Genomic DNA, 27,551 nt, shown 5'->3' with positions numbered 1-27,551 from the left:
GGCTCCAACTGGCTGCGGTATGCTGCTACAGGCCAACGGGGACTGCGGGAAGCAGCGCGGGCCAAGGGATGTGCTGGCTGCTGCTTCCCACCGCCCTCATTGGCCTGGAGCAGTGAACCACGGCCAGTGGGAGCCGCGATCAGCTGAACCTGCAGATGTGGCAGGTAAACAAACTGGCCCGCCCCACCAGGGTGCTTACCCTGGTGAGCTGTGTGCAAAGGTTGCCGATCCCTGGTTTGGGCTGTGTTTGTGTGGTATTTAGACAATTCTTAACCAGCCCTGAAGGCTGCACATGTGAAAATGCATGTCGCACCACAAATGTGGTTGCCGCCTAGTGGCCTAATAGTTGGAAGCAGGCCCATGCCGCTATGTGGGCTGTTCAGTATGGTGGAGGTCAGATTGACTAGGGTGAGGAATCTGGTTGGTGGCAGTGAGATGCACTCTGATGAAGTCGTTTCTGCACGTCATTGTTGATTTTTGTACTTTGAGTTGTAGTTGCAACTGTGAGAAGAGGGTGATTGTGTGTGTAGTGTCCATGACATCTGCCTGGGTGGATGTTTTTTAACAGGCAATCATCCACATAGGGAAACATTGTCATCCCGTTTGTGGAGGTGTGTCACCACTACTGTGAACATTTTGCAAAAACACCTGAGGTGCTGTCAAAAGGCCAAATGGCAGAACCTTGTATTGATAGTGTTCCATTCAGAGCTGGCATCATAGCAAGGGTACTTCCAGTATGTTTGGGAAGAGCCCATATATTGATTCCTCATTGTCTGCAACTCCAAAAAACTGGTGCTGGGTTGAGAGATCACTTGCCTCAAGTCCCATCTAAACTCCCCATACTGAAAAGCTGGTAGCAGCAGTCTTAATTTGAAAAATACTGCTTGCTTTGGTGGTTTTAAAAAAAATTTCAGGTAGAAAAACACTCCAACACAGGAGTTAGTCTTCATACTTAAACACGCTGTAGAAACAGAATTTGAGTACCTAAGAAATGCTGTATTGTGTCACTGTACAGCAGAGCCAAAGAAAGTTCTCCCTCAATACAGAAATAACCAGAAACAGAAAAGTATAACCAGCCAATAGTAAGAATTTATTCAAAACTAGAGCATGATGACATGAGCATGCCAAGAAAAGGTTCACATAACCAAGTTACATGAATAGGACAAATCAGACACCCATGCAGAAGAAAACATGGACAAAACAGTAATGCACATGTTTTTTGTAATGGCAAAATATTTACCACCCTAAAACAGTGTTCCAGACACCTAGAGTACTTCATTAAGGTAAAATAATTTTTCTGAATATGGATAAGTGCAATTTGTAGTAGTAATATGGAATATAAACAATGAATTTAACAGCTACAGTATTTATCAATTCTCATGCCATGTTTAAGAATATACAATAAATACAGTATAGTTTTGTAAGAGTTCTGTGTAATATAAAAATATAAAACTAATTTCCACAGATTGCAGCAGGCAAACCAACCTGTTAAAGGTAGCACAATGAAGCTATGAGATATGGCAATCTTGACTGCCAGGAATCATTCAGACCAAGCTGATTATGGTTTACTTCATGCAAATATTTACAATTTCATTATAATTTAATGATAAAAATATCTCTATTAGAAAATTCCTCTTCAACCTCTTTTAAAAGCTCCCCCCCTTCTAAATACAGATTTCTGAAGTATCTAATAGTTTAGCGTAGTAATTATAACCTCAATTCACCTTCCCTTCCCATTTGCTGACAAGAGTTCAGTGTCATACTAATAGAGTTCCACTAAAAAAAGGTAACCATCAGATCAAAATCTTTTTATTTCTTGAAGACACAACCTATCTGCGGTGTTGTAAAGATAGTTTCTGGGCACTGGCAAGGTTTGTTCAAAATTTTCTAATTCTCAATCAAAGATGATATAGCTCAATAGTATGCTGCTAGGTGAACATGCAGAGGAATAGAAAAAAAAGCTATATTTTCAGATGTAAATTGGTGTAATTCCATTAAAGTCAATGGATTTATGCCAATTTACACCAGCTGAGACTTTGGCCCATTTATTCTTAAAACCATATTATGGCCAGTGCAAAGCTATGATGATTATATATCTATATATATCTATATATATAGTCTTAATTTTAAGAGAAGAAACTGTTTGAACTTTCTTAAACAGAAATATTAAAAAACTAATTTATTTCTATTACAGTGATGGGAAAGTTTTGATTTTGTCATTATCAAGCTCTAAGTATCTACAATTTTCTATTAAAGACATGGAACATAAGTAGTAATGCCTGACTTTCCTCTTAGTTGTGTTTCAGAGTCTAATTATCAGGCTGAGTGCAAAAGGGGAGCAGAGGTGGAATATTTACTAGCATTTCTGTAAAGGGGCATTACTTACTTCACTAGAGGGGGTCTCTGGAATACTCCCTCCAGTGAAGTAAGTAATGCCACAATATTAGACTTAGAAAAGCATGCACTTGTGTGTACACACAATGCCTGATGAGCTCTTACAAGTTTCCACATGCAAAGAATACAGATGTATTTTCATGTATATACTTTTGAAAGCCTGGACCCTACTACTTTAAGGCATTTTACATGGTATTACATAAAACAAAGCATAGATAAAATGTTAAACTGTATAGTTTTGTGTAGCACCTAGAGCTGGGGTTTTCAAAGTTGAGCAACTAACTTCCTCAGCCCCTTTGAAAGTCCCAATCTCAAACACTAAATCAGTTTCTCTGTAAATATATATGCATTATTCTATATTTCCTACCCGTTTTTCAGCATTAGTTATGTCTTTGCTGTAGATAGAACCCTGAACTCAAGTCTACACAGGTAAAAGACCCTAAAGATTAGTTAAACTACCTTTCTTCTTAAGCTTTCAAAGATGTTTCTCATATCCACTGTTATATACATAAACCCACTACGCACTCCCATCTTGCCAACTGTAAACATTCTTTTTGCTCCCCATTCCATGTCTGTCAGGATGGAAAAATGATATCACAAGCATTGTGAATTGCTTATGTCCCTGCATAAGAGAGGGTATGTCTATCCTGGAGCAGGAAGGTGTAGTTTCTAGCTTGAGTTGACACACCCACATGAAGTGTAGCTGTGGGATCAGGAGAGGCTAGCCACACCAAGTACAATCCTGTCCAAGACCCTTGGTACATTACACCTTCCAACTCCAGTGTACAGCCTGAGTCTGTAAAGTGAATTGGGGCTTTAAAGTTTTCTATGGTAAGTTTTAATTAGATAGAAGTTGACCTACACACAAAGTGATCTACATAGCTGTAGAGGGTTTTGGGTTTTTTTTTTTTTTTTTTTTTTTTTAATTACAGCCCTAAACTTACTTTTATAGATGCAGTTTCAGCATCAGCTATGGCCTAGAGCTCAGTCACAGATTTTCACAATATCCCAGGATTTTGGCAGCAAGGCCTCTACCCTTGAACTGAAAACAAAAATATGCTGCTAGTTTTCTTCTGGAAGTACTAACCAAAAGAATTTAAAATAAAAACATTTAAATAACGATCTTTAATTTTTTTATTTTTTTTAAACTGTTTTTCAGGTAAACAGTTGTGTTTACCTGAAACTGGTATATCATTATGAGGCTTGTTACTTTTTAGTTTTTCTTTTCAAACTTTTCCTTTAGTGAATTTAATACTCAGAGAAAGACAATAACCCTCAATAGCTAGATTCAGGCATACTGCATGGAAACATTAATCTTCCTTACATAGATCAGTCAACACATCAAATACTGTCTGCATTATCCTCTCCTGCTTCAATATTTACCCTCTTTGAGACAGATGAACAACTGTGAGCATTTTTGGGTGGTAGCTAACAAATGTTAGAGACCTTGCAAAATCCCTTACATTAACTGGCTTAGTGGTTTTGAGATGGTCTCTAATGTGTAGGTTTCCAGAGCTGGGAGGCTAAGCTATCAAATCAGTACCTTGCTCCATTTCCTTTTGTTTTAGGATTATTTAAAATTTAGAAATCAAAACGGGGGTGGTAGCGGGGAAAAATTTTCATGAACTCCCCCCCTCCAGTTGTAACAGAATTTTTCAGCAAGTCTTCTAATGTTGCACTTCTACTGGTAACAGTACTAGTGTTGATAGTGCACCAGTGCTTTTACCAAGTGTAATCTAAAATTTCTCAGAGCAGGTCCAGACAACAAGATGGTGAAAAAGCTAGTAACTACCTGAGCCCTTCAAAAACTAGTGACCTCACCACTGCAGAAGTGGAATATGCAGCCATCATTGTCACTTTCATAAGACAAAAGGAAAGAATCTGAGTAGCATCTACTTTCTTTCTGGATTTATTACTGATGTTTGAATATCAAATTTGTTTATTCTAGACCACGGGAATCATGCTAATCATTCCATAGACTCATATCTTGTATCCTTATTTCAGTAAGATATATAGCAAACTGTATGCAGTCTAACATCGATTACTCCGGTAGCTCCAGTCCAAATACGATGCTTGAAATGTTAATGCACAGTGTGGACTAAGCTCCAATAAACTTACAATACACCTTGCATTCCAGATCAGGGCAAGCACTAGGTTTTTACATAATGGAGTGCTTGCCCTGATCTGGAATGCAAGATGTATTGTAAAAAGTGATCTTATATAAAATAGTCTTAAAAGGAAATGCATTACAGTAGCAAGTCACCACTTTCACAATCAGGAAACAGTCTGTATATCTTTAGGATTCATTCTTGATCTGTAATATCTTCATTTTGTTTTTGCTGTGTTTTAGGTATTGGTAGTTCAAGGCTTGCCCATAACATGGGCTCTGCTTTCCTCATAGTGAGCTCAATCTTCGTAGCTGTCATGTTTACATAACTCCTCTTCACATCAATTACCTGGAACAGAACAAGTATGTTTCACTTAAATTTAGGAATAAGACTGTTGGAAATATGTAAACAATTACTATATGCTCAGCACGCATTATGGGAATTTTGTAGTCTCCAAATGTTTGGCTCTGGCAACAGTATAGGATGGAATTTACCTAGGACTGTTCCATCCCCAAATATTTGCAAAATTTAAAAAAATGGAGTAAATCTATAAAACATAGTTGCCCCCGATGCCCCCAGGAAGCAGTCCACTGGAGGGAAAGATCAGCTTTTAAAGTGCATTGCCTCTGGGTTCCGGGGAAAGTTGTGCAGCCTCAGCCCTTTCCTATACTAAGCCACGGTAATCAATTATGTTTTCTCAAGGTCCAGATTTCTTGGTCAAGGTATAGCCAAAGTTCAAACTCCAATAATGATTATATTTTCTCTGGGTTTTTTGTTTTTTTACCAAAATCATCTGGAAGTCCAGATTTGACCCATGGTCCATCTATTAAGTACCCCTCCTCTGAGCCATGAAGAGAGAAACTGGCATGCATATGTATGTAGAATATGCATGCTACTGTATGCATACACAAGTTTGGCATATGCAATTATATGCAACTATACTTAGACTGGTAAATCCTTAACAAATGAACTTCTTTTGTTAATCCAGACCTGTAGAAGTGTGATAGTTTTAGAAAAAACAAAACTATTCTGAAAAAAGCTTTGGCTGAGGGTGAAACTGAGTAAAAGTTTTAACAAACCATTCAAGGTTATTATACTTACTCCCCACAATTTCACATTGCGATCAAATTCTTTATCTCCTTCAAAAATAATATGGATATTTAGCTAAATGAGAAAAAATACAGAAGAGATTTATTAATGTCATGTGACTAAATTTAAAATAAAAACTATGAGATTAGGAGCCTAATCCTACATCACTGAAGTCACCAGGACTCCACACAAACAGAGGTCTGTGCAAATGGATCCTGATGAAGGATCAGGGCCACGGGAGGCAACATGCACCTGTAGAAGAAGGTATCAATGATGCCGGTATTAGGCAATACAATTTTCCAAAATGTGTATTTATGGAATCACAAATTAGAATATTTCATTGTAAAAATCTGTGCCATAGCGCAGTATCTGTGAAGCTACATATCATAAGAGAGAGTCTGCTTACTTTTAAACACCTAGAATAAAAATTTAGAAAATATTTTGTAATAAAATTATGTAAGCTTTTTAAAAAAAAGTTTTGTAAAGATTTAAATGTAAGAAGTTTGTCTAAAGGAACAAAAAGGCACAAAATGCTTAGCAACCTGCAAGTCTACCAAGACTGTGTGAAAGTAGAATGAATTATACTGTAAAAATAAGAATGGATTAAAGAAATGTTGTATGTACCTTTCCGCAGAAATAAGATATGTTGAAATAGAGGTGCCAGGAAAAGAAATATTAGGCATAAACAATGGTGCTAATGGCGAAACATTAACAGAAGATCGGTAATTGTTTGTAAGGAAATAAGCTATGCATGTCTAGCCCTGGTAAACTTATCAGATTCTGCTTCCTTTGTTACCTTGTTAAGTTCTCGCCCTTTTATCTGTATAAATAAGATAGTTTGTGCCTTGCATGGGGCTCACATTATCTGGGTGTTATTAGCAGAGCGCTGTGCTAATAAAACAGAGTGGTCTGACAAACTGTGAGTCCTGAGTCTAACTTTGACAACTGAAACTGTTAAAAAGAATTTTGTCTCACAGAAGAAGATTGTTACAGCATTTTACTTGTGTTTCCTCAAAAGAGCAAAAAGATTGTGTTTTAATATTTATGCACAAGAGTACATCCAAGCAATTTATATTTTGCTATATTTAAACATCAAGTTTAGAAAAAAAGGAAATATTTATTTATTTAAAATAAAATAAACATACTTACCATTGTGCTATTTGCTTCTACATGGCTAAGTTCAGGAAGTGAATTTTTCGCATATATTGAAATAGTCACTTCACCTCCAGTTTGATGCCAATCATGCCTACATGGAACTACTTTTTTCCCCTACAAAACAAAGGTGTATTTTGGAAAAATACAGTATTGGAACTCTACATTCAGGATACATTTTTTAAAAATTGCTCTGAAAAATGTCATGTAGGACAACATTTTAATGAAGAATAAATATAACTAGTACAGGATTAAATTCTGCATTTAGATGTGTGTGCAGGAACCCTACTAATGTTAAGGAAAAATTACATAATGTTAAGTGTTTGAGGGCCCTCCCCCATCCTACAAATCAAGATTCCACACAGAAAGGATTATAGATCTACCTTCTAGGCAAAAGTAAAAAAATCTCAGTGGAGAAATCTCTCTCTTTAGCAAGGAGCCATTTCTTAACTCTATCATTTGACAAGCGGATCCAAAACTTAATATTAGAGATATAAAGTTGTATATACAAAAGCAAGGATAATAGAATAGGGGCGGAAGGTATGACAGGTGAAGGAAAACTATCCTAGTATATAGTTTTTCCTTGTCAAGTATCTCCATCCTATAACATTAGGGGGGCATCCCATCCAGCAAAACAGAAGTGACATTAATTAAAACTTTCTAATAGCCTACAACCCCCATCCCTTTTATAGCCCCACCCTCTAGGTCAGGGCCATACAGTCAGGGAAAAGAGATACAAGAGCATTCCAATGGGCACTACTACTAGAACGCTCCATCAGTTCAAGCTATACTATTGGCATATCTCCTAGATTGGGAATCTAGCTGAAGAGGAATTTTTCATATCATCTATGAAGTACCAATTATGCAAGATCAGATGCTCAGATTCATACCCTTTCTAATGCTTGAAGGAAGTATTAGTGCGAATGAGAAAAATCTCACAGTAATTGACTGGACAGCCTGTTGTCTAAACTTGAACCAGGCAGTAAAAGGGCACTGGAGAGAGGGCTTCATATTACTGCTGCAACAAATACGTCACAGAACACTCCACAGTGGCTTCTGGTGGGAAGAGTACAGAGAATGGGACAAGGGAAGGAAGGAGGAAAGACTAAATCCATTCAATGGTATGACAGAAAAAACAAAACAAAAACATCTCTGGGCTCCCTGAATTTGGTACTTTCTGTTCTAGACAAAAGGAAACAAGACTCTCAACTCCTTTGCTAAAGAAATAAAAACAGAGTTACCCAGGGAGAGATGGAATGTGGAAAGAGGTACCACGTGGGAAAGAAACCAAGGTTTTCCCAGGGGCCCATCTTTCTTGTTTGGTGGGAGGGTGAAGTTAAAGAAGAGAAAGAGGATGCTAGACTCCCGGGTAATGGTACTTACACTTTGCTGGAAGAAAGGGGATAGAAGTTTGAGCACATTACTGCAGACCACTGGATCGCAACATAGCTACCTTGAACTAGAGCATCTAGTACAGCTAATATACTGTGGTTGGCCCAGTGAGGCAGTTGCTAGGCTGTATGAAAGCATTAGTGACAGCATTTCAGCCACCTTCCCACAGCAGAGACCAGCCAGCTGGGAATACAGACTACCATGAAACACATGATTTTGCTACTATCCCCACCGGGATAGGAGCCAGCTATTTTACTGAAGTTGCTACAACTAAAAAATGAGGTTTAACTTTTTCCTTTTAAAGGGATTTCTCCACCCTCCTTGCACACGCACTCAAGTCCTTTTATCCTCATTTTTCTACTTCAAGAAAAACTGAGGAATACAGTTACAATCAGGAAGTGACAGAGAACTGACAAAAATTCTGTGTTTTCAAGAGATTAAGCGGGCTTGGGGGGAAACATGCGACTAGGGGAAGGGATAGCACCTAGGTACACCTCTTTTCTTCCTTTTAACAATGCTACATTTGCTGTATGGATCTTATTTTGTAGGTCAGGAGCAGAGAAGATATTGACAATGGAGTTGGTATAAACATCTAAGAGCAGAACATGACCGGATAGTATTTCTAAATTTGAAAGTGCTCAGCTACATTGTTTCAGTGTAACACCACTCTAGTCTTGTAGCATCCTCACACAACCTCTTCATATATTACCATAAGTAAAACAAAGGAAAATACAAGTCTATATTAACCTGTCTGGTTTATTCTCAGCTCTGCTATGGAACAGCTATAAGCAAAAAGCACATTCTGTGTCCTACCATACAAATAATCAAACCAAGCAATGCACTATGCTTTAGAACAAAGAAAAACCCAGTGTAAAATGGTGTTTGGAGAGGATAGAAAAGTAATATTCCCACCAGTTTCAGCCCTAGAACACTCACTATTTCTGTGTCTTCTCCAGTGTGAATGAGATTTTGGCAAGCAAGATTATTTTAGTCTATTTAAATGTATTCTAGTCCTAGTTTTAGGAAGATGTTTTTCTGTGAAAATTTTGGGGCTCTTTGTTAGCATATGAGTAACATTTATAAGTGCTGGGTTGGAAAGTCTATCACCTAAAAAAGCCTTACAGAATTGTTTAGAAATATGAGAATGCATACAAACAGTGGGTTTATTTTATTTTATGTTATTTCACAATATATTCTTCAATAAAAGGTGTGGTTGTATACAGACAAGTACAGTATTTTACTCAGATTAGCTTTGGCTCCATTATTAATCTAATTAAATGCTCTCAACACTCATCAACACATATTAGAGAAATTGTATAATTCTGGAGGCAGGAGAATTATTAGTCTTTGTTTAACTAAAGCTGGAATTCAGCCCACCACTATACTTACTTGGAAGTTAAGTAACCAATTGTCAATGGCAAAGTTAGTACTACTTACAGCATCCTTTTTAGTCCACACGTGTGTTCCTGTTGTACAGCCTTCTTGAGATAAGAATGTATTAAAATCAGAAGTTTTTCTCTTACAACAGCTCCAGTACTTCATCCTTTGAAGGAATTTCAAAAGACAATAATTTAACAAGCCATAATTGAGGCTAAAATTATGTCACAGAGGTCATGGAAGTCACAGAATACATGATTTCCAGAGACCTCTGACATTTTCTGCTTCAGCTCCCAGCCATCACGGAAGAACCCTGGAGCTCACGGGCAGCAGGTGGATCCCAGAGATCCCCATTTGTCAGGATTTTTTTTAGTAAAAGTCAGAGACAGGTGATGGGCTTCCATTAATTTTTCTTTATTGCCTGTGGCCTGTCCCTGACTTTCATTAAAAATAACCACAACAAAAATCTTAACTTTAGCCATAATACATACACAAGTCAAATATTTAGAAACATTGAGCACTATTAAGAATTTTAACAGTGTAAAATTCCTTTTAAAAATAACCAACTACATATGTATTTAGAAAGAGTGATTATAGAGAATTTATGGAAGCAAATTCTATTAATTGCATAATACTAACCCTTCGTGGAATATAGGTACTCCAGAATGGTATATGCATATTTCTTCTGTGCTCTGTGGTCCTTCAAATGTCTGGTGAAACACAACATTTTTTTAAAAAATGATTTCTCTCTTTTCAGGAAAACTATTAGAACAGAACAATTCGCAAAACAGATTGCAAACACTGACCAATATGTAGTAATACATTTGAAACAAACCAAAAAAGGGCTCTTTCTTCCTCTATGCTGCAAAATAAACTCAAATAGAGACATTCATTCAATCTTCATAAAAAGTGCCTCCCCCCATCCGCTTTAAAAGTATCCTTTATATTGACTCTGTGAGATATCGATATACTATCGGTATTAGTACTCAAAGACTAGTTTAACCTCTTCTTAAAGAGAAATCCAGAACTGTTCAACTCTGTTTTCACATTTTTCACAAGTGAACCAAGTGTGCACATGTACACATACACACACAGGTGAAGTAGTAATATATCTGGCCTATTATTAAAAAACTGCAAGCTTAAAATGAGGTCATTCACCCAGTAAAAATGTCACCAAAATGAAGCATCATAAAAGGAAGCGGCCCAATGTACTGCTAGGTGTTTAGCAACACAAGGATCTATTAATTGTAATACGAGTCCCTCGTAATCCAATTGACAGGACTACTGCAGTCCAGTAAAGAAGGTCACAACCTCAGTGCAAACACCACCCTCACCAGGAGAGCCTCAATGATAAAGAACAAAGAATCCTTCAGACCTTGTGGTTGTTACAGATTTTTAGTTTGCATCCCTCCTGTTCAATGGAAGGTTGTCCGGGGAAAAAGTGAGGGTATGTCTACACTGCAATTAAAGACACCTGCAGCTGGCCCACGCCAGCTGAATTGGGCTCATGGAATTCAGGCGAAGGGGCTGTTTAATTACGGTGTAGACATTCTCTCTCAGGGTAGGTCTATACTTACTGCGCGGATCGACGCGGACAGTTCGACTTCTCGGAGTTCGAACTATCGCGTCTAATCAAGATGCGATAGTTCGAACTCCCCGCGTGCTCCGGTTGACTCCGGAACTCCACCACTGCAAACGGCGGTGGCGGAGTCGACCTTGGAGCCGCGGACTTCGATCCCGCGGCGTCTGGACGGGTGAGTTGTTCGAACTAGGGTACTTCGAGTTCTAGCTGAACTTGCGTACCTTAGTTCGACCCCTCCTCCCCCTTAGTGTAGACCAGGCCTTAGACTGCATCCTGAACTCTGGGACCTCACAGAGTCCTAGAGGCTGGGTTCCAGCCCAAGCCCAAATGTCTTTATTGTAGTTAAACTGCCCCTAAGCCTGAGCCCAAGTCAGTTGGCATAGGCCAGGTGCAGGTTTTTAATTGCAGTGTAGATACGTCCTGAGACAATTTAGGTGGTACTGGAAGAATGGTTTTATGGTTGAAGTGTAAAATGTGGTTGCTTCCTTACTCAGTGTTCTGAGGTAGGTAGCAAAGATTGTTTGATTAGTAGGTACTGCATAGATTGCAGGAGAACTTCACTAGTTGCCAGGAGAAATTCAAAATATTTATCAATAAAGCCTTTCATAGTTTGGTACCACCTCACTCAACCTAATTTTTAACTGCTGGACTAAAGTATCAGAGACACTCAGACTGACAAACTCCTACGCTTTTAATTTGGGGCCCAGAAATCTCAGTGATGGGCCTCAACTCTTGAGATTACTAACTCATTGGCCCCAAAGAACCTACATTTTGACCTTTTGAATACGTTGAAAGGTGTATCTATTTATTAAGACTTGTGGACCTTGTTTGGACTCTGAATTACTTTGTAATGTGTTTTAAAATACTGACTTGTTCATGTTCTTAGGATTCTATAGGTATACTATAAACAGAAGGAATAAAACAGTTATTTACCTTCAAACAGCCTCCATTTTTACATGACGTCCCAATTTTGATCTCATCACTGTCCTCTTCTGTAAAATTAAGGCATATAGATATCCTTACTATAAATATAAAAATGCCATTTTATAAATATCAAATATTTAATTTACTTAAAGTCTAGATTCTGACAGACCCTTCCATATGTCCATAGATGGTAGGTGAAAGAGTACAAGGAGCATCCCTCATTTTTTGCACCCTACACAAAGGCCTGCCAGAAATACATACAGAAACTACTTCCTATATGTTCCCTAATGCGATCAGAGATCAGACAGGACCATGACCCCAGTACACTTCTATATCTGCACACTGAGCTGGTGTGCTGAGGGAAGCATTGTGCACCACATAAGGGAGCACAGAAGAGGATGCATTTGCCTTGCATGCTGGAATGTTCAGGGAGGAATTACACAAGCAGTTCTGGAGGTTATTGGGAGCTGATGACTGCTCAGTACTTTAGGTGCGGGGGAAAAAAACAAACCAAAAAAAAACAACCCTCCCACAGGCAGGTGCCTTAATATGAACTCCTCTTTCTGAAAACTGTTACTATGTTGTAATTGTATTTCTAATATGGTAGTACTCTATACTTCATACAGGGCTATCCCAGAGTTTAAAACTCTCCAGATTTTAAATTCATAGTTTTTGTTGATAAATTAAAGGACTTTCTTCTTTACATTATATATTGCATACATCCACTTTGGAGTTATTATGCAATGATTTAATTGTGATAGATTTTTAAAACAGCCAAGATAGCAGTCCTAGGAGACATTATCTCGACAACTAGAACCTCTACAAATATTTTTTTTTGGAAAGCCAGGGCCATTTCCCTTGGAAAGAGGGCTTTAGTTCTGGTGTAAACAATATGGGAACATATTGTTCCCATATTGTTGATGGAATCTCCTTCCTTAAAGGTTTTTAAGGTCAGGCTTGACAAAGCCCTGGCTGGGATGATTTAGTTGGGTTTGGTCCTGCTTTGAGCAGGGGGTTGAACTAGATGACCTCCTGAGGTCCCTTCCAACCCTGAGATTCTATGATCTACAAAGAGACCATACAAATGTAATTCCTAGATTCCAAGGCCAAAAGTGAGCATTGTGACCAGCTAATCTGAACTCCTCTATAACATAGAGCCATAGGCCACAGAACTCTCCCAAAACAACTCCTAGAAAATATCATTTAGAAAGACATCCAATCTTGATTATCTTGGTCTATCTATTTTCAATTACCTGGAATGTCTATTGTTCCAAGTGAAAACAGTTTTTCCATTGAAACTGTTTGGAAAAATATGCCAGGGATAACAAATACCTAACTTCCTGAAGTAAGGTGTATACAATACACACCATTGACGGTTTGAATAAACTGCTTAAAGAAACATGTTTCTCTCATGGTGTCAGTTTCAATTAAATTGCTGCCTTCTGTGGAAGTAATTTGCTGGAATATGTGGTTCTTGAATATCTTTGTAAAGTCATTAATTCTGAAACACTGGCACCTGAGACATTCTACCATTTATCTAAGGATATGGCAACAAGTGTGTCTTTGGCATCTCATTTTGTTGTTACAGATTCTTACCTTTTTTTTCTTGTTCATTCTCTGATGATAGTTTCAGTTTATCTAGTGCTTGTTTCAGGGAAGCTGATACTTTCAGCTGTAAGCTTGTCATTGGCTCATCTGGGCTAAAATATTTAAATGTATTCATGTTATCTTGGTCAAAATAAATTATGTAATATGACAAGGGATACCTTTCAAACCTCTGCTGTGACAAGATTAGAATACTCTTCACCATCACTCTGACATGACATAGAAAAAAAAAAGCCATCTCAATCAGCCACTACAAAATACCAAGAGAATGAAGTCTCGTTATGAAATTATACAATTGATGATGGCAAGCTGGCTGAGTCTTAATTCAGTCAAGCTCAAATTAATGTTAGTGGGTTGGGAAAATCAACTAGAAGAGTTGTCAAAGACAATATCTGTACTCTAGGTTGAGAGACTTCAGCTGTTACATGTGACTCAGATTCCCAGTCATGGTGTTTTATTAGAGCCAGGGCTACACTCAGAAGATCACACAGCAGCTGTACCCTAAAAGATGTTTTCAGAACACTGCTACAAAGATCATTTACCTAGCCCATCGCTTTGGCCATGTCACTCCCTCTTCGGCTCTCTCCACTCAGGGCTGGCTCCAGGCCCCAGCATTCCAAGCAGGTGCTTGGGGTGGCAATCTGCAAGGAGCTGCAGTCTGTGTGTTTTTGCCCCCAAGCAGCACTCCGAATTGCCGCCACAGACGGCGGGGGCAGTCGGTGTGCCACTAGGGTGGCAAGTGCATTTCCGCAACTGCCGCCGCGGAAACGCGCGTGCTGCCCTAACGGCACATGGACTGCCCTCGCCGTCTGCGGCGGCAATTCGGCGCACTGCTTGGGGCGGCGAAACCAGTAGAGCCGGCCCTGTCTCCACTGGCTCCCCCTTCTTTACTGTATCAAACAAAAGCTGCAGGTCTTCATTTTCAAGGCCCTTCATGACCTCTCCCCAATCTCTCATTCAATAATGAGATGTTGACTCCTGCCTCCAATAGGCTCATGAGGCCAGCCCCCATTAGCAGACTTTGAAAATTTTGAAACAAAAACCTTCATGCTTTCTCCTATGCTGTCCCTCATGCTTGAGCAATTCCCTGTAAACATCTGCAGAGCTACTTCATTAGACTCCTGAAAACTCTCCTTTGCCAGAATGCCTACAAAAACTTGACAACAGTTAAGCCACTAGTGTGCTGAGACCATTGCTTATGCTAACACATTATCTCACTGTTTCCTTGTACTTCCCTATCTGGCTGTATTCCTATATTGTCTTGTTTTACACTTAGATTGTAAGATCTTTGGAGCAGGGTCTGTCTTTTTGTTCTGTGTTTGTACAGCGCCTAGCACCATGGGGTTTTGTTCCTTCTCTATGGCTCCTAGGCACTAAGACAACATTTATTATTTATTATTATTTGTATTATCTGTCACCTTATCTACAAGAAGGTATCTTAGAACAGAACAGTTGAAACCCAAGAGTAGATGCAGCCCATATTTTAATCACAAGCATTAAAGAACCTGAGGTGAAAGTTAAGAGTGATTTAGATAAAAGTCACATTATTTGATTTGGTAGAGTGGCTTTACTTCTTGTGGCAGAATGCTAAATTGACAAATATAACTAACGTATGTGTTTAATTTCTCATTGTGTGTTTTAAGGTCTGATTACAAAGTTAAGAAATAAATAAAAATTGTATATTCCAGTAAGAATATCACTGTCTACATAGCTCAGTTATCAGTATTCTTGCCCACAAAGTTCCACACTAGAACTTTGGCTCCTATACAATGACAACACTGAGGGGTTCTGTACTATGTTTCTGTCCTTCAGAAGAGATGTTAACCAATGGCTCCTTTATGTCCATATTTCAGGCAAGTCCAGATCAAAATTAGAAATAACTTAAATACTGTTGCCAATTATCCTACCAAGACATCTAAAAACAGTGTACATGCTATTCTCAAGTACACAATGGTCATTTCATTTGCCTATGCTTCCACAGCATGTAACTAAAATATTTTGAATTCAATTCATATAAGAGATGCCATATAAAACCAAAAGCTGTAATATAAATATTGTCATTGCTAGCTTTGAAAAAATGTCTGACTTAATAAATTAATGTCCACTTGAAAATTATGTAATATATAATGAAGGGTTAGGATATCTATTTTAAGATGTAATGCTGCTGCTTGTCACCATAGTACCTTCCAAATAAAATCAATGGCAATAACCAAAACAAGTTCTAAGTTAGCCTTGGAAACAAATTTGGCACAAATGCCAGTTCAATATACTGTACCTTGGCCTATTAATGGTTTCCACTGGCTTTGGTGCCCGAATTATATGCTCCTGAAATTTAGGTTTCAGTTCAGCTAGCTCCTTTCGCTCAGAGGTAGTTTTGACTTCAGGTTTCACAGGCTCAGGGGGTTTCTCACTATTATGAAGACCCTTTGTACAGCCCTGTTGTAGATGACATAGAAACATATGTGAAAAAAAAAAACTTCATGTGCAAAGTCCAAAACCAAACTATTATCCAAGTTTAAATGAACTAATGCAGTTTAATTTTTCACCCTCATCCTTCACTCAGTTCTAGTGGCTGCTTTGCAACAAATTCTATAACTCAAGTTGAAAAATGGTTTAATTAACATCTGCATCTCCTGATTTTCAGATATATAAACAAACTATCTGGGACACTTATATGAAGTGTTCTACGCTTGTTAAGAGCGTTTGTTTTTTGTTTTTTAAAATTTGAGCAAAATCTCTTTAGTTGTTTATGATTTAGACCAGTGGCTTTCAAACTTTTTTTCCGCAGACCACTTGAAAATTGCTGAGTGTCTTGGCGGACCACTTAATGATCTTTCCAAATGTTGTTTGCACCGTTAGCTAACTATTGTAAAGTGCATTATAAAAGCGCTATATTAAATAAACAACCAAAAAAAACCCCCAAAACTTTTTTTGTTCTACAGATAAAAGCACACAACTCATATTTTAATATCAGTAGTCTTACCTTTCTAATGCAACTGATGTGCCCTCTCTCCCCCACCACGGCAGCCCCCAAGCTGGGGCTAGGAAGAAGGAGGGTCTCTCCCTCTCTCCCCCGCTGCGGCAGCCCCCGAGCTAGGGCTGAGAAGGAGGGCCGTCTCTCCCCAGGAACTGCAGCCCTGGAGCTAGGGAAAGTCACCTCTTTCTCTGGCCAACGCAGCCCGGAACATCCCAAATTCACCCCACTTCGTCTCACCCTATGCAGCTCCACTAATTAGGTGGGTGGCCCTTCATTCTCTTGTGCGGGGCCACCCAGGTGCACACCTTAGAGGGAACTATCCATAGACCACCTAAATGGAGCTGATGAACCACAATTTTAGAACCTCTGACTTAGACAAAGAGTGTAAAAACACCATCCTTTCTTCTCCTGGCCTCATATTTTTATAATATTATAAACACATTTTGACACAACCAATTAATAAATTGCTGAAATTTAGAAATTGAAACTTAACATCTAAGTAGTCCACAAGGAGAAAGAGTGCCTTGCTTCACTGTTTGATTCAAAATGATTTTGGTTTAACGAGATGTATCCATTTAAAATTTGCTTAATGTACCATCTAATTCTATGATTTTTTTTATACTAAACATTTTTGATAGCATAACAGATAAGCTAGACAAAATGCAATAATATATATATATTTTAAATCACCAATACATACCGCAATGCTTAAGAAGTCAGAGAAGTCTGTTGTTCTTCTCTTACAACATGACCAGCCCTATAAAATTTGGAATAAAATAATGAGAGAAATGCAAACACAGTTTTATCAGTAACAGTTCATTAGAAGCAAAAGGTTGGTGATAATTCTTTCCAGCATATGCTGCTTTATAGTCTTAAATACAGTGGTTCTCAAACTTTCGTACTGGTGACCCTTTCATCTAGCAAGCCTCTGAGTGCGACCCCCCCTTATAAATTAAAAACACATTTTTATATATTTAACAGCATTATAAAGCTGGAGGTGAAGCGGAGTTTGGGGAGGAGGCTGACAGTTCGCGACCCCCCATTTAATAACCTCATGACTCCCAGAGGGGACCCAACCCTCAGTTTGAGAACCCCTGTCTTAACACTCTCTTCTCCCTTGGACACTGCTGATCATCTCTATTTTTGAAAATGTAAAGACTTCTACAGCTGCTATCACTAGTCAACATTTGCTGACTTCATCATAAAGCACCATCAAAACTTACTGAAACAATACTTCTATGCTGTGCAAGGGTCTGATTCAATATGAAAAAATAGGCAAACTAAAATAAATCTCTCTGAGGTTGAGTTCACCTGCTAATGCTATGGACATAGTCCGTATTTTCAAGAGCAATGTAGCATGGACAGAAATGTCTTCCTTAACTTTGGAGAGTCATAGACCTATTTTATGTCAGCCTCCTTCATTCCCTCTCCTCTAGTGTCATCTTTGACGTAGACAGTCATCTGCTCAAATCAGGTCAACTCAAAACCAACATTTATCATACCAGACAAGACAGTCCTGATGCTAGAAAAACATATCTTACTGCACACAAAACAACTTATCTGGAAACTCAAAGAACCTTTAATTTGGTATTACAAAAGATACATTGACTAACAATGTATTTCTGCAGCAGACTAAGAGACATGACAATGGGAGACGCTTTTTCTTTGAACTAATGCAAAATAATGCCCCCCGTTTCCTCTAAACATTCATCTTTTACACAGCCAATATATTGTGAACAGTAAGACAGCATTTATTGTTTAGGTTATTTAAGACACATATTAGAAGGAAAATTATACCCAATGGGGCTCACTATAAATTTTCAGTGAGACCAGGAAATGACGGGAGGAGAAAAAAGGGAGGTAGAATGTGTATTTTTTTTGTAACAAATGCTGATTTAATTTTTTTTATTAAAGCTAATGTTAAAATTATATAATACACAGGTTAAAGAAAGAGTGTCTATAGATCTATAATGCCTAAATTATTCAAAAGTACAAAGTCTGGTTTAAAAATCATAACATATATATAGTACATAATCTGCAATATCCCAAATAGAGGTTAATACATTTAGCAATACAGTTAAAATATTAGCATCCAGTTATTTGGGTACATCACTTGTAAAAAGTTATACTAAGAGTAGCTTGTGGAAAGCAAATATAGCAATGAGTGTAGACTGACCCACACTAATTGAGAATTTAGGATAGGCTGTCCATTAGTAAATACTCTGGATATTATTTCTGTCTAAAATTCTGGTATTCAGCTTCAATCAATTTTTCAATAGCTATTCATAGCCAGCTAGTAAGCTGTGCTGCTCACTCCTATCATTACCAAGGAATATCTTGGGCACATCTCTCCTCTCAATCACGGCCATTTCTGATGGTGCCTCAGCACAAAATTGGAAAAGAGGAAGGTTTTGAGGAAATTCCATTCCTCCACCTTCTGGCTTTTCCTCATGGGACTAACTACTGCTTCTCATCTCTTTCTTATAGCAAGCTGAAGGCAAGCAGGCTCTTTTCAAGTCCTCTCCCACACTGTATAATCATTCGCAAATTCATGAACCTTACAGGTTTGAGATGGTCTTATGATTGTTTTTCCCATTCCTTATTTCTTACAGTCAATATTTTAAAGCTATCATTTTGCCTCTTCCAAACTTCACATTAACTTCATTTAGAGTCAGATGGTCTTCATGAAGGAATTCTGCCTTTGTCCTTTTTACAAGCCAAGAATTCTCAGATTTTTCTATACAATCTCTCCATGGTGACTACACTAATTGCTTACCTGGACAAATAAAAGTATTTAATATATTTTTTACTGTCTTAATGAAACTTAACTTCCAAAATTGTGGAGAATCAACAACATATGACCAGCCTGGTCCCTGAAGGCCATCAACAAATGCTTCCTGGACCACCAATGATCCACAGATCACAGTTTAAGAACTGCTGATATAAACAAGGCCTGGTCTACACTAAGAATGGGGGGTCGAACTAGGGTACGCAAATTCAGCTACGTGAATAGCGTAGCTGAATTCGAAGTACCCTGGTTTGAACTACTCACCCGTCCGGACGCCGCGGGATCGAAGTCCGCGGCTCCAAGGTCGACTTCGCCACCGCCGTTTGCAGTGGTGGAGTTTCGGAGTCGACCGGAGCGCGCGGGGAGTTCGAACTATTGCGTCTAGATTAGACGCGATAGTTCGAACTCTCCGCGTCGACCCGCGCGGTAAGTGTAGACCTACCCCAAGAGACTACTGAGAAAAAGCTCTAACCTTTCCAAAGTGTATTAGTCAGTTTTTGAGAGATATAATTTTCTTTAAAATGCAAAAAGAATAGAAAGAATAACAAATTTTAAATTGTGTGTACTGAAATTCTAAAATGTCTATAATCGAAAACAGTTCTACATGCAGTGCGTTTTACATGGCTGTGGTAAGGCAATACATTTGTCACAAAATGATATAGGATATGTAATGCTTAAACAACATGCTCAGTTTGAGATTAATAATAGAAAAATAATAATCACCTGCTGCAATGAGTGGTCAAACAATGTACCTGTTACTTATTGCTTGAGTCTAGCCAATAGTCGTTTTCTTTTTCAATTTTGGATAAATGCCATTTCTGGGGGGTTTGGTTGAATTCCAGAGAAAGGACATTTTCTACATCATTGACTGAGTTGGAGCACAGCACTACTGATAGTACACAAAAGAACAGCTTACAAGAAGTGGAAGATTGGACAAATAACCAGGGAGGAGTATAAAAGTATTGTTCAGGCATGCAGGTGTGAAATCAGGAAGGCCAAATCACACTTGGAGTTGCAGCTAGCCAGAGATGTTAGGAGTAACAAGAAGGGTTTCTTTAGGTATGTTAGCAACAGGAAGAAAGTCAAGTAAAGTGTGGGCCCCTTGCTGAATGAGGGAGGGAACCTAGTGACAGAGGATGTGGAGAAAGCTAGTGTACTCAATACTTTTTTTGCCTCTGTCTTCACAGACAAGGTCAGCTCCCAGACAGCTGCACTCTGCAGCACGGTATGGGGAGGAGGTGACCAGCCTCTGTGGAGAAAGAAGTAGTTCGGGGCTATTTAGGAAAGCTGGACGAGCACAAGTCCACGGGGCTGGATGCGCTGCATCCGAGGATGCTAAAGGAGTTGGCCGATTAGATTGCAGAGCCATTGGCCATTATCTTTGAAAAATCATGGCGATCGGGGGAGGTCCCGGATGACTGGAAAAAAGCTATTGTAGTGCCCATCTTTAAAAAAGGGAAGAAGGAAGATCCAGGGAACTACAGGCCAGTCAGTCTCACCTCAGTCCCTGGAAAAATCATGGAACAGGTCCTCAAGGAATCAATCCTGAACCACTTAAAGGAGGGGAAAGTGATCAGGAACAGTCAGCATGGATTCACCAAGGGCAAGTCATGCCTGACTAACCTAATTGCCTTCTATGACGAGATAACCGGCTCTGTGGATGAGGGGAAAGCAGTGGATGTACTATTTCTGGACTTTAGCAAAGCTTTTGATACAGTCTCCCACAGTATTCTTGCCAGCAAGTTAAAGAAGTATGGGCTGGATGAATGGACGGTAAGGTGGATAGAAAACTGGCTAGACGGTCGGGCTCAACGGGTAGTGATCAATGGTTCCATGTCTAGTTGGCAGCCGGTATCAAGTGGAGTGCCCCAAGGGTCGGTGCTGGGGCCGGTTTTATTCAATATCTTCATTAACGATCTGGAGGATGGTGTGGACTGCACCCTTAGCAAGTTTGCAGATGACACTAAACTGGGAGGAGTGGTTGATACGCTGGAGGGTAGGGATAGGATACAGAGGAACCTAGACAAATTAGAGGATTGGGCCAAAAGAAATATGATGAGGTTCAACAAGGACAAGTGCAGAGTCCTGCACTTAGGACGGAAGAATCCCATGCACTGCTACAGACTAGGGACCGAATGGCTGGGCAGCAGTTCTGCAGAAAAGGACCTAGGGTTACGGTGGACGAAAAGCTGAATATGAGTCAACAGTGTGCCCTTGTTGCCAAGAAGGCTAATGGCATTTTGGGTTGTATAAGTAGGGGCATTTCCAGCAGATCAAGGGATGTGATCATTCCCCTCTACTCAGCACTGGTGAGGCCTCATTTGGAGTACTGTGTCCAGTTTTGGGCTCCACACTACAAGAAGGATGTGGATAAATTGGAGAGAGTCCAGCGGAGGGCAACAAAAATGATTAGGGGGCTGGAGCACATGACTTACGAGGAGAGGCTGAGGGAACTGGGATTGTTTAGTCTTCAACTACCTGAAAGGGGGTTCCAAAGGGGATGGATCTAGACTGTTCTCAGTGGTAGAAGATGACAGAACAAGGAGTAATGGTCTCAAGTTGCAGAGGGGGAGGTTTAGGTTGGATATTAGGAAAAACTTTTTCACTAGTAGGGTGGTGAAGAACTGGAATGGGTTACCTAGGGAGGTAGTGGAATCTCCTTCCTTAGAGGTTTTTAAGGTCAGGCTTGACAAAGCCCTGGCTGGGATGACTTAGTTGGGTTTGGTCCTGCTTTGAGCAGGGGGTTGGACTAGATGACCTCCTGAGGTCCCTTTCAACCCTGAGATTCTATGATACTACCGATACAACCTATCTAAGGATTTAAAGAACCTTTCACTACCTATATCCTGGCATACCCACCTTTAGAGCATCATGAAAGACCGGTACACCTGGATGATATGTGCATGAATCTGAAAGAAAAGAAAAATGCCGTACTAAATGAAAATGCAAATTAAGTGAACCAAAAAACCCTGCAACTATTCGTCTAAACACAATTACAGCCAGAACTCCACACATTTGAATCGCACATGAGCTCCACCGTCCACCCCTTTCCCATTACTCTTTTAAACTGAAGAAAACTCCCCAGGAGAGCAAATTCAGACTTGACAGAACAAGCATTCAGACAGTATATATGGAACCATATAGAACCTATTTAGACTAAGTTCCTTAAGGTAGAAAAAAAATTTTTTTGGGCCATATACACCACAATATAAGCGCATAAATAAAATAACCTTTACTACATTTATCAGGGGATCTTTTGGGGACCATAATGAGCACTCATATAGAGTCAACCTTAACTGGTATCCCAGTAGAAAGGGAGACAAATGTCAGCCTGGTCCATTTGAAGGGCACTGATTCTCAGCTCAATTTTGCAACACTCAACACGACTATTTACAGCTGTTTGGGAGATGGATTCAAGCCTCCTAAGCCAAAGGCACCTAAGATTTAAGGCAGCGTGGAACCTTATCTGGTGTTCACAAACTTGAAGGATTGCAAAGCATGCCTTATAGCCAAAGACTCAATGAACTCCATCTGCTTAGCTTAATAAAGAGAAAGTTATGAGGTGGCATGATCACAATCTATAAGCCAGGGCCCCCACAGTGGTCAACTGCTGGGGGCTGGATTCCCCTTCTCTCCCCCGGTGGCAGGGTTCAGGCTGTCAGTCCTGCCCAGCAGTCAGCCCTCCTGTTATTTTTAGTAAAAGCCACAGCTTCCGTAAATTTTTGTTTATTGCCTGCGACTGTTCATGACTTTTTCTAAAAATAACAGACAAAATCTTAACCTTAAATCATAGGCTAAAGTATCAGGTTCTCCCACTGTCCCAACTCTAAAATGGACGAACAGAACCATATCCGAGTCTGTGCCCTAGAAGCCAAAGGCGCCATATCCCATGAACTAGCTACAGCCAGTATGTATCCTTTGCTTTGTTCCAACTCAGGACATCACTGATGAAAGAGACACAAGAATATAATCAGGCCATGTGCAGAACAGGCTTACCACTTGTTACCTGTGGGTATGTCTACACTGCAATTATGCACTGTTGTTGTAGCCCAGTCGGTCCTAGTTATATTAGAGAAACAAGATGGGTGAGCCCCTGCGTTAGAATTATCGGACTGGAGGGGACCTTGAGAAGTCATCCACTCCAGTCCCCTACACTCATGGCAGGGCTAAGTATTATCTACACCATCCCTGACAAGTGCTTGTCTAACCTGCTCTTAAAAATCTCCCCAATGATGGAGATTACACCACCTCTCTGGACAATTCATTCCAGTGTTTAACCACCCTGACAGTTAGGAAGTTTTTCCTAATGTCCAACCTAAACCTGCCATTGCTCCTTGTCCTATCCCCAGAAGTTAAGGAACACAATTTTTCTCCCAACTTCTTGTAACAACCTTTTATGTACAGTAACTCCTCACTTAAGGTCCTCCCGCTTAATATTGTTTCAAAGATAAGTCTCAATTAGGGAACATGCTCATTTAAAGTTGTGCAATGGTCCCTCATAACGTCGTTTGGCTGCCTGCTCTGTCCATTGTTTGTAAGATTCTGTGGAAGAGCAGCAACTTTACATGGAAGCACTGCACAAGTTCTTCTTCTCCGCCTCCTCCCCCTCTCTCCCAGCGCTTCCCCCACTGCCAAACAGCTTAGGTCTTTGGGGGGGCGGGGGTGGAATGGGGATGTGGCTGCTCCAGAGAGGAGGTGGAGTGGGGGTGGGAAGATGTGGGCCTGGAGTGGAGCGGGAACAGGAAGAGGAGGGCTTGCAGCACCCCCCAGCAAAGTCGGCACCTGTTCTTCTCTGGGGAAGCCGCCGCCGCCGCTGTGAAGGTGCTTCCTAGTGTCCTTGCCTTCAGTGGGCTGTGCCTGCATGGGGTAAGACGGGGCACTTCCAAACCACAGTACAGTACTGTACAGTATAAAATGCCTTTTGTCTGCCCAAAAATAATTTCCTTGGAATCTAACCCCCCGCATTTACATTAAATCTTATGGGAAAATTGGATTCGTTTAACATCGTTTCACTTAAAGTTGCATTTTTCAGGAACATAACTACAATGTTAAGTGAGGAGTTACTGTACTTGAAAACTTATGTCCCCCTCAGTCTTCTCTTCTCCAGACTAAACTCACTCAATTTTTTCAATCTTTCCTCACAGGTCATGTTTTCTAGACCTTTGATCATTTTTGTTGCTCTCCTCTGGACTTTCTCCAATTTGTCCACATCTTTCCTGAAATGCATAGCCCAGAACTGGACACAATACTCCAATTGAGGCCTAATCAGCACGGAGAAGATGGGAAGAATTATTTCTTGTATCTTACACCACTCATGCTAATATATCCTAGAATGATATTTGCTTTTTTCTTTTTTTGCAGCCATGTTACACTCTTCACTGATACTTAGCTTGCGATCCACTGTGACCCCAAGATCCCTTTCTACAGTACTCCTTCCCATGCATTAATTTCCCATTTTGTATATGTGCAACTGATTGTTCCTTCCTAAGTGGAGTACTTTGCATTTATTCTCACTGAATTTCATCCTATTTTCTTCAGACCATTTCTCCAGTTTGCCCATCATTTTGAATTATAATCCTATCCTCCAAAGCACTTGCAACCCCTCCCGGCTTGGTAGTGTCCACAAACTTTAAGTATACTTTCTGTGCCATTATCTAATGGCAAGTCTACACCACAGCGCTACATCAGCACAGCTGCACTGATGCAGCTGCGCCGCTGTAGCACGTCTGGTAAAGTCATGCTATGCCAACAGGAGAGCACTCTCCAATTGGATTAATTACTCTGCCTCCACGAGAGGCGGAAACTATGTTGGTGGGACAGCGTCTTACGCTGACATAGCGTTGGTGTGGACAGCGCTTAGATCGATGTAACCCACCTCACTCAGGGGGATGTCTTTTTCACATGTCTGAATGACACCAGCCCACAACTGGACCCAGGACTGATCTCTGTGGTACCACACTTAATGCCTTTCCAGCTTGACTGTGAATCATTGATGATTACTCTCTGGGAATGGTTTTCCAACCAGTTATATACCCACCTAATAGTAGCACCATCTAGTCTGTATTTCCCTAGTTTGTTTATGAGATGGTCACGAGAGACAGTATCCACCACTTCCTTCCCCATCCACAAGGCTTGTTAAAATGTCAAAGGCTACTAGGTTGGTTTGACATGATTTATTCTTGACAAATGCATGCTGTTACTTATCACCATCTAGGTGTCTAGGTGTTTGATTGCTTAATTATTTGCTACAGTCTCTTTCTGGTTACTAAAGTTAAGCTGATTGGCCTGTAATTCCCTGGGTTGTCTTTATTTCCCTTTTTATAGCTGGGCACTATATTTACCCCTTTCCAGTCTTCTGGAATCTCGCCTGTTGTCCCTAACTTTTTTAAGATAATCGCTAATGGCTCAAATACCTCCTCAGTCAGCTCCTTGAGTATTCTAGGATGCATTTAATCAAGCCCTGGTGACTTGAATACATTAATTTGTTTAAGTAATTTTTAACTTGTTCTTTCCCTATTTTAGCCTCCTATTCTACCTCATTTTCACTGGAATTCACTATTTTAGACAGCCAATCGCTATTAGACATTTTTTGGTGAAAACTGATACAAAAAGGTCATTTATAACTTCTGCCATTTCCATATTTTATGTTATTGTTTCCCCCCGGTTATTAAATAATGGACCTACCCTGTTTTTGGTCTTCCTCTTGCTCTTAATGTATTTGTCAATTGTGTTCTTGTTACTCTTTATGTCACTAGCTAGTTTAATCTTGGTTTGTGCCTTAGCCTTTCTAACTTTGTCCCTACATACTTGTGTTATTTGCCTGTGTCCCCCCCCCCCCCCAGGTTCCCAATATCAGCACATCCCTCCCCCCTGCCTACCAGGCTCCCCCCAATAAACACAGCCCAGCACTTAACAGGCTCCCCCAGACTCACCCCCCCAAACAGCACAGCCCCTCCTCCCCTCTAGGCTCCCCCCTCCCAAACAGCACAGCCTCTGCTCCCCCCCCAAAAACAGCACAGCCCCTCAGGTTCCCCCCCCCCAAACGGCGCAGCCCCTCAGGTTCCCCCCCCCCAAAAACGGCGCAGCCCCTCTAGGCTCCCCCCCAAAACAGCACAGCCCCTCAGGCTCCCCCCCAAAACAGCACAGCCCCTCAGGCTCCCCCCCAAAACAGCACAGCCTCTGCTCCCCCTCAGGCTCCCCCCCCCCCAGAACAGCGCAGCCCCTCAGGCTCTCCCCCCCCCCAGAACGGCGCAGCCCCTCAAGCTCTCCCCCCCCCCCAGAACGGCGCAGCCCCTCAGGCTCTCCCCCCCCCCAGAACGGCGCAGCCCCTCTGGCTCCCCCCCCCCCCAGAACCGGGCAGCCCCTCAGGCTCCCCCCCCCCAGAACAGGGCAGCCCCTCAGGCTCCCCCCCCCCCCAGAACAGCGCAGCCCCTCAGGCTCCCCCCCCCAGAACAGCGCAGCCCCAGGCTCCCTTGGCCGGCCGCCCTCCATCAGCGCAGCCCCCCTCGCGTAACCCAACGGGACCCGGCCCCCCCCAGCCCTTTAGACCCTAAGCCAGGCGCCCCCAGGTAAGCAGCGGCAGGGGGCGGGGGCCGCCTCGCAGCCCCCTCCGCCCGGCTCGTACCCTCCGTGTTGGCGCTGGGGTCGAAGCGCTGGCCGCAGCCCCGGTTGTAGCAGAGCTGGGACATGGCGGGCGGAGCTGAAGAGCCGGTTACGGCAGCACCGGAGCCGGCAACAGCAGCGAGCCGGGAGACAGGAAGCGGCGAGGCCTCCGCCTCGCTCTCGAGTCTCTCCGGAAAAAGCCGAGCGGAGCCTTCGGGAACCTTCGCGGAATTTCGGGACAAAACGAGAAGCAGCGGGGTTTAGCGCACGCGTAGTAGCTCCGGGACGGGGCGAAGGGCCGGCTCCGGGAGGGGAGCGCAGGCGCAGCAGGCGTATTGCATAGAAGCTAAGGGGTGGGGCAGAGTTGCCGGGGGCGGGGCTAGGAAGAAGGGAAGGAGGAGTTTCCGGCGAGGACAAGTGCGCAGGCGCGATGTGTAGAAGCCGGGGGAACGGAACGGGCATTGTTTCCGAAGGAAGGAAGGAGGCGGAGCTTCTAAAGGCTCCGACGTGAGATTCTAAAGGGAGGGGCTAGAACTGGCCGAAAGGAGGCGAACTCGCTAG

The 27,551-nt window shown here is 41.2% G+C and overlaps 1 protein-coding gene across 1 annotated transcript; it reads right to left on the bottom strand.

Annotated features, from left to right (window-relative positions):
• Positions 1-1,067: 1,067 nt before the first annotated feature.
• On the bottom strand, positions 1,068-27,272 carry CHORDC1 (cysteine and histidine rich domain containing 1). The gene is made up of 11 exons (XM_045020079.1): positions 27,013-27,272; positions 22,248-22,297; positions 17,301-17,357; positions 15,899-16,059; positions 13,615-13,718; positions 12,028-12,086; positions 10,152-10,222; positions 9,573-9,678; positions 6,741-6,860; positions 5,604-5,666; positions 1,068-4,850 (listed from the first exon to the last, which is right to left on the bottom strand). Exons 1-11 carry the CDS (start codon positions 27,074-27,076, stop codon positions 4,698-4,700), a joined length of 1,008 nt encoding a protein of 335 aa, XP_044876014.1. The 5' UTR covers positions 27,077-27,272; the 3' UTR covers positions 1,068-4,697.
• Positions 27,273-27,551: the final 279 nt, after the last annotated feature.

The sequence above is a fragment of the Mauremys mutica genome, chromosome 1, assembly GCF_020497125.1.
Source record: "Mauremys mutica isolate MM-2020 ecotype Southern chromosome 1, ASM2049712v1, whole genome shotgun sequence".
Classification (NCBI taxonomy): domain Eukaryota; kingdom Metazoa; phylum Chordata; order Testudines; family Geoemydidae; genus Mauremys; species Mauremys mutica.
Note: the sequence above shows the minus strand (reverse complement) of the source record. Positions and strands in the feature narration are given on the sequence as shown.

Excerpts from the sequence above, each read along its gene's own strand:
- CHORDC1 (XM_045020079.1), bottom strand. The coding sequence starts at position 27,076 with ATGTCCCAGCTCTGCTACAACCGGGGCTGCGGCCAGCGCTTCGACCCC. Across the intron at positions 12,087-13,614 it reads GAATGAACAAGAAAAAAAAG|AAGAGGACAGTGATGAGATC; the intron begins GTAAGAATCTGT and ends TTAATTTTACAG. Across the intron at positions 10,223-12,027 it reads AAAATGGAGGCTGTTTGAAG|ACATTTGAAGGACCACAGAG; the intron begins GTAAATAACTGT and ends GTGTTTCACCAG.